Consider the following 7290-nt stretch of genomic DNA (forward strand, 5'->3'; position numbering starts at 1 on the left):
TTTTTATGAAATCATTTTCATCTCAAGTCCCTCAATATCACTTATAAGCAGCGGTCTAGCATGTCAAAATCACACATGCAGATCAAAATCTTCAAAACTGACCTGTAAATCAAAAATGTCAAATCTCACATGATTTTAGCACAACAAAAATTCCACAGTCATTTGTTACCTCTCATTTCAAATGACCACAAGTTCAAGGATGTCCATGATGGAGGTGTCCACCTCCATGTGAATGGGGGACTGCTTGTTGTGATGTGAGTTGAAGGTCTGATCAATGCTGGGGCTTGTGCTGTCATCAAGGGGCACATGCACTGGTTCAGGAGTGCTGGTGGCCATGTTGTGGATGTTGTGGTTGTTGCTGGTCAGCATGACACTGGGAGTGTTGAGTGAAGGTGATGTAAAAAGACATTGTGGTTGAGTGGGAACTGGGTACCCACATGCAGTGTATTGAGGTATTGTGGGTTGGCCTGAGGTAGTGGGCCTCAACGCTGTGCAGGTCCAGCTTATTGCATTTGTGGTGGGGGAGTAGCAGGTAGGTGTGCATGCTGAATGGGTGAAGGTGACTGAGGGTGGGTACATCACCATGTAGCATCTTGTGGGGGGAGTGGTTGTTGTTGGCACATGTGGGTGCAATTGTGGATGTGGACTGATGGCCTTGGCCCAGAAGGAGTGAGGTAGCCTGGATGAGAAGAGCATGGCCCTGGCCATCTCAATGATGTCCATTGTACTGAGGTGTGTATGGTGGTGATGGGACATGTTCAATGCTGGATGTGTGCAGGAGAGCCTGGGTGTTGTGGCCAGTGTACTCACCACTGTGGTCCAACTGGAGCATGTGGATGTGTGTCTCAGCTGGCAGGGAGGCGATGAGGTTGTGGAGCCTGTTGATCACCTTGCTCTTGTCCTTGAGGAAGTAGACAGTGGCATGGCACAAGTAGTCATCAATGAAGGAGACAAAGTAGGTCTTGCCAGTGAATGAGCAAGTTGGGAATGGGCTGCAGATGTTGGACCATGTGCATGGGTGCATTGGAGTGGGGGGCTGGGCCAGGTCCAATGGCCTTGTGGTGTTGCTTGGCCTGAATGCAGAAGGTGCTTGTGGAGGGCTTGGAGCTGGGCGCAATGGCCCTGGAGGTGGCAAGCTTGAGGTGGTTGATGCCAATGTGGCCCATACACAAGTGCAGGTGGTTGTAGGTAGTGGGGCATGGTGTGCTTGCAATGAGGGCCTGCTGAGCATGGGCCAGGGGCAGTAATGACCATAGCAGGTGCTGGATGGTGGCACCAGATCAGTCAAGGTGGATGGTGCACATAAGCTGGACTAGATGGCTGGTGGAGATGAGGTTCTTCATGAGGTCCAGGATGTAGAGGACGTCCTGTAGCACAATATAGACAGTGTGGCCATTGATCAGCATGGAAGTGCAGATCTGTCCACTGCTGTGGATAATGAGGGCAGTGTTGTTGCCAAGGATAATACTATGGGTGAGGCATCTGGTGTTGAAGGAGTCAAGCCACTTGTGGTGGCAGGTCATGTGAGTTGATGTGTGTGCTTGTCAGATGCAGGTGAGTTGTTGCTGATGAGGAGCATCTTGGTTGGTGGCTGTGTGGGTGATGGTGATGTTGGCCTGCTTGGGCGTGAGGAGGGCTGTGTGGCGCTTTGCATTGCACTGGTTGATGCTGTGGCCAGGGTGGGTGCAGTAGGTGCAGGTGAGTGCAGGGTTGTATGGGAATTGGTGTCCTGTCTGGTTCTTCCTGTTGTTGGACTGTCTGGTGGTAGTAGATGTGGTGGCGATGTTGGCACTGCCATTGCCACACATGTGTCACTCCTTCCTCTTGGGGCGGTTCCCTGCACTGGGGGTGTTAGTGCCCTGGTTAGGATGAGTCACTGTGGTAGAGCTGGGCTGAGCAGTCAACTGGGTGGTGAAAAGAAGTGAATAGTGACTGGTGTCTGCCATGGTAGTCTTGTTGATGATTGAGGACTTGTGCTGGTGCAGTGTGGACTGTGTGAAGTTGAGTGTGACAATGGCCTGAGTGTGAATGATGGTGGCGATAGTGGAGTACAATGGTGGTAGGCCACGCAGAATAAAATGGATTGCCCATGTGGGCTTGAACTTGTAATTGTTGGTGGTCATCTGTTTGATTAGGACATTGATCTGGTTGATGTAGCCAAGATCATCTTCATCTCCAACATCAGCCCCGCAAATCGCGCAGGCCAAAGTTGATGCTACGGCCCGCCGGTCGCCCACCCAGCCATCCTCACTCGGGCCTTCGACAAATTTGTAGACACATTACGAGCAATGTGTGCTGTTGTGGGGACTAGATGTAGGCACGTGCACACACCTTTGACAGTATCGACAGAAGGCAGGCGCTACGAACGAACATAGCACATCTCCGCTGGGATTCCAGCTGTTCGATCACGTCTGCGACTGTCCCATTTGCATGGTGCGCTTGCCGCACGTGACTCTCCACCACGCCACCCTTTTTCGTTTTTCCGTTTTGTTCAATTCGAAAACGAAAGCAGCAGCCGTCACTTTCTCTCTTTCTCTTTCGTCGGTGGACTGACTCTTACTCGTCGGTGTCGTTGATGAGCGGATTGTAGGCCAAGTCTCCGTCGCCTGTTCGCGTGAACTCGAAATAGCTCCCTCGGCTGCAACACCACCGGCGATGCCACAACGCGTCAGCACGAGCGAGGCCATTTGAGAGTAAAGTGGAATGGAGCGTGAGCGTACCGATCTGCCTTGAGGCACAGGAGGAGGACAAAAAAACTGGGCAGGGAGAGCAGCAACAAAAAGCCGCCCAGGCCCACCAGCACCCAAAAGATAATCACCTCCGCCTTGAATCCGAGGTACAGCGAATCTGAAATACGAACACGGGGCCACATCCGTGTATGCGTTGGTGGGTAAGCGCGCACTCGTTCGGGTGATGATGGATCGCGACGTACCCTTGACTTGGTCGGCATTGGCCTCGGTGAGGCCCGCGTACATGTGGATGTACACCACCGGGTAGATGACGTCCAAGCGCACGTCGGGGTTATAGGTGGTCATCTGGAAGTAGGTCTTCGACGGGTCCAAATAAATATTGATCTGCACCGACTCGTCGTACCACACCACTATACAGCGCCAGAAGAGAAAGAGAGGGCGGGTGAGAGAATCTTCTCGTTGCTGCGCGTCAGGTGTGCTCGGGTGAGCGCCAAGGTACCGTTTCCCGTGTTGGGCTCAACGTCAATACGGGTGATATCAGCGGCAGGATCGGGCACTTGGCCTTCGATGAGGCTGGTGTACTTGGGGTCGGCCAGGTACATGTGGGGGTTGCTGAGCATCAACGACGTTCCATTGTGGAAGCCCGTCAGGTTGCAGAAACCTGGTGTGTCACAAATCGTTCCATAACAACAGCACGATGAGTTAGAGAGCCTCGCTTTCGCCTGATCGTTCGTGGGCGTGGCAGTACCCTGGATAGTTTGGTAGAGGGTGGCATTGATGGCCCAGGTCTCGTTTGCGAGTGTGTAGCGGATCGTATTTACTCCTCTGTGTAACGAACCGGTCAGGAGGTTTGCTTGTAAGGCAGTTAATAGAGGGTGGGGTGGGGGTAATGCGTACTTGTGGTCCATGTAGCCCAACGGGACAAGGTGCATGTTTCGCACGTAGTTGGAATCCCTGGTGTGTCATGTAGATTGTTGGAGCGTCAGAGTGTTAACAACATAGCTACACTGCGAGAGACCGGGAATTTGGCGATTGTGTATTTCATACCATGACCACAGCTCGGAGTCGAGGTCGAGGAAGGGGCGGAAGAATCCCAAGTCGTTTACTCCCTGCACAGGGATCGGCTCTCTGCGCGTCATGAGAACGTGTTTCACCTGTTAGATCACTGCGACCGCAGTGGTCGGTGCAATCGGGGGGGGGGGTATCGCGTACGCGTAGACATCTTCTATGACAGTTTGGCCGAACCACTGAGTGTAAACTTGCACTTGGTTGATGTCGTCCTTGCCCGTGAAAACCACGTCGGGTCCATGCCTCTTGCGCGCCTTCTCCGGGGTTGTTTCGTTACCTACGCTCAACCAGGGCATTATCGGTTTCCGCAGTCAGCCAGCCGACAGTAACCCGGCGTGGCGCGCAGGCACGAGACAAGGTACCGAGAATGGAAGCGTCTGGTTGCTCCGGCGAAAGCAATGCAAGCAGAGGATCGGTGTTCTCCATAAGCCTGGGCGATGGGAGTGAGATATGACCGTGGTCACGCTGTGAGGCCCATAGGTACACACATGTGATGAAAGCGGCAGCGGGGCGTACCATTCGTCCACCGTGCGCGTAGTGAAAAGACCACCGCCTTTAGCGATGGCGTCTGCCATCACCTTGGGCGAGAACTCGGCCAACATGTAGAGAAAATACACGTAGAACTGCGGGTAAAGAGAAGGAAGCCTCGTCAGAGAGAGAGACCATGTACGTTGACATCACAAGGTGTCGGGAGCAAACGTACCGCGTCCGCTTGGCCCTAGTTGTGCCACACACGAAGAAAGAAGTTAGCCAAGAGCGACATGGGAGGGCTGACCAGGAAGTTGTACCCTGCCGACTCCCCAGGTCTCGCGAACGTAAGTGTCATTGTAGTTTATCGGGTTGACCGTTGCTGCGATATTGTAGAGAAAGAAAACGCGTCACGTTGAGCCATTCTTGAAGGCGATGTGACTGAAAGGTTTCGTCAGTGGGAACGTACCCTGAATGAAGACGGCCAGATTCAGTGCCGAGAAGAGGCCCACCGGTCCGTTGAGCAACTGCTTGCTCTGCTCACCGACACCCACAACCAGGGAAATATCAGGCGCGCGGAATCGTTTGGAGAGGGCACTAGGTGGGCAAGGTAATACATACGGCGTTGGCAGGAATCCGAGCGGCCGGGTTGATTCCCCAGAAGACGCCGAGTTCGGAGGAGGCCGGGAACTGGGTTCCAGGGTAGAGCGTGGTCACCGACACTCCACCAGTGACCTGGGCCGTGCCCCACTGCAGGTATGCTGCAATAGTGACCAAAACGAGCGCTCGGTTAGGCAACGTGCGATCGGGCAGCGTTTGTAAGACACGCACCCAGGTCGTTGAGCTCGGCCACATCCCATTGCTGCAGGAGTGACGGTACGACGAGGCCATCTCGCGCACGCTTGTACCAGGCAAGCAGTGCGCTCACCTGTCAAGTGTGATGATGTGGAGTGTTAGCAGCCCACACACATTGCCTTGCGACAATGATAACCGACCTGATCTGGCGTAAGTTCAAATGCAGTTCTGATCTCCTCAGTCGCATTGGCATCGCCTAAAAGCGCATGTAATCAGATTTCCCCTCCTGATGCAGGCGCACGAGGGTAGGAGCGTGTAAGCGACTTACCGTTCAGAGCCTGGCGCCAGGTAGTGGTGGACTTCGTGTCCGTAGCGACGAGCGAGAGTGGCGTTGCAGGATTGAAGAGCATCTCTGCACTAGCCAACGAGATACCACTGAAGCAGAAGCAAAGGTGAGCTCATCGACGCGTTCGACATTCTGCGTGTTTCAGAGTGGTGTACCTGGGCGCTGCGGCATCGAGTGAAACCTGCATGTAGGTCCACTCGGGCGAAATGAGCTTCGTTTGATTGGCCCAGTTGTCAAAGAAAGCGAGTGTATTGGTTCCGTTGGTGAGCTTCCCTTGCTCTTTTGCCAGCACGCCCGCCTCGGTCTGCCAAGTGCCAAGTTGTATGCGCAGCTAACGTTAGATCGAAGAACACGCTACGCAAGGAAAGGAAAGCTCGAGAGAACGGCGCACCTGGACAACCAAGTCGGGAATCCACACCTCCCACATGAAATCGAAGAACAGCTTTATAGCAGGACCCGTGATTGCAACGGTCAGAAGGCCTTCGCCTCCGGCTTGCGAGAGTGCACCAGGGTAGGCTGGGAGAAGAGAGAATGAGCGTGAGCCTACTTTCAGAGGCCAATCCACTGCACGACAGGGTTGGGCGCGTACCAGGGTTGGTATTGACGATAACGTCGGTGTCCGGGCCAACAGAGAGCTCGGGAAGGAAGACGTAGCGTGTCATCGTGTTGTATTTGACCTTGTTGCCGCCTTCGAGCCACTCGATATCAATGAGATCCTTCTTGTTCCTGAACGGTTGCAGTTGGACGGTGAGCTCTATGTCGCACCACCGCACACGCACACATGAGGGAAAGGTATAAGCACCAGTAGACGTAGGGTCCCACTTCCTTGACGATGGGCAGTGCGCCATTGCGCACATCTTCGAGGTTGGTGATGTTGTAGAAGTGCGCCGCAATGTACAGCGTTGGCGCGTCGCTGGCGTACGTGTTCTGCCAGTGTTTGTAATTTGTTGCTTCCTGTGGTGTGGTTGGACGGTGTGCGTGGTGCGCAATAAATAAGAGAATTAATGTAAATAATTGCAGCAAAAATAGAGAGGGAAAGATTGAGGGCGGAGAGCGTACGGGTGAATCGATGATGACTTGGTCATAGATCCCACTCTTGATGAAATCCCTCACGCCAGCCTGTGCAAGCCAAGCGCCCCCGAAGAGAACAGCACCCAGCAAAACCGTGAGTGCTGTCACCACGAGACAGCACCAGGTCTTCTTTCGCACCATCTAACCTTCTGGGAAGGGAAAGAGAATTTGGGAGCTTCAGATGAGTTGATAATCTCTTGAGATCTCAGAGCAGGACGCGATGCAGCGATGGCGAAATCGATGGATGTGCGCGCAAACCTTCTTACCTTCTTTGCACGTGCGGCTTGGCGTAAGCTGCTTGCCCTTGTTCGCGCTTCTCTTTCGAGTCTTCTCTTGTGCCCTTGCTCTCTACTCGAATTCTTACCGGCAGCTGTGCCATTGCCCTTCATTCGCGAAGCAAGAAAAAGTCCGCCGCCCTTCTTTCCGTTATGGAATGCAAGGAATCAACTGCTTGTTCTGGGCAAAATAGTTCGAATATTTAAACAGAAGAAGCGGAAAGGAAGAAAGAGAAAAGTTGCGATCCTCCGTCATCGATGCGGTGGTGATGGTACAGTTTGATGCGCTCAAGCGGATCAGGAGGATTCGGGGGTCGACGCAAAGAAGCCGGTGGCGTCAAGTAGCTTTCGCCGCCAGGGCAGGAGCATGCCGGATCTCATTCTGTTGAGCTGCTCGTCGGACCACCTGCCGCGATGCCACAAGCTCGTGTTAGAGCACTCGACACACGCGATACGACACGCACACTCATCACAGCTCGAGGAAGCAGGTAATCGAACCTGCCGAGCGAGGCCGACTGCTTTCGATTGGGTCGGCTGAGGTTGTGCTGCTTCTGCCACGCCTTGAGCGCCTCGAAGC

General features: G+C 53.8%; 2 protein-coding genes across 2 annotated transcripts; both read right to left on the bottom strand.

Moving 5' to 3' along the window:
• Positions 1–177: 177 nt before the first annotated feature.
• Positions 178–1523, bottom strand: ACA1_126020 (uncharacterized protein; the record flags this gene model as incomplete). The annotated part of the gene is made up of 4 exons (XM_004348637.1): positions 178–373; positions 807–961; positions 1008–1220; positions 1314–1523. The coding sequence occupies 4 exons, from the start codon at positions 1521–1523 to the stop codon at positions 178–180; spliced, it is 774 nt and encodes a 257-aa protein (XP_004348687.1).
• A 1033-nt stretch (positions 1524–2556) lies between these two features.
• Positions 2557–6579, bottom strand: ACA1_126030 (CD36 family protein; the record flags this gene model as incomplete). Its single annotated transcript, XM_004348638.1, has 22 exons — positions 2557–2638; positions 2721–2847; positions 2933–3100; positions 3190–3351; positions 3439–3515; positions 3588–3644; positions 3738–3818; positions 3903–4035; positions 4121–4188; positions 4275–4381; positions 4462–4476; positions 4547–4608; positions 4696–4762; positions 4848–4987; positions 5058–5149; positions 5350–5433; positions 5523–5671; positions 5759–5883; positions 5957–6093; positions 6170–6321; positions 6427–6486; positions 6532–6579. The coding sequence occupies 22 exons, from the start codon at positions 6577–6579 to the stop codon at positions 2557–2559; spliced, it is 2193 nt and encodes a 730-aa protein (XP_004348688.1).
• Positions 6580–7290: the final 711 nt, after the last annotated feature.

This window comes from Acanthamoeba castellanii, assembly GCF_000313135.1.
Source record: "Acanthamoeba castellanii str. Neff unplaced genomic scaffold scf7180000084693, whole genome shotgun sequence".
Taxonomy (NCBI): domain Eukaryota; phylum Discosea; order Longamoebia; family Acanthamoebidae; genus Acanthamoeba; species Acanthamoeba castellanii.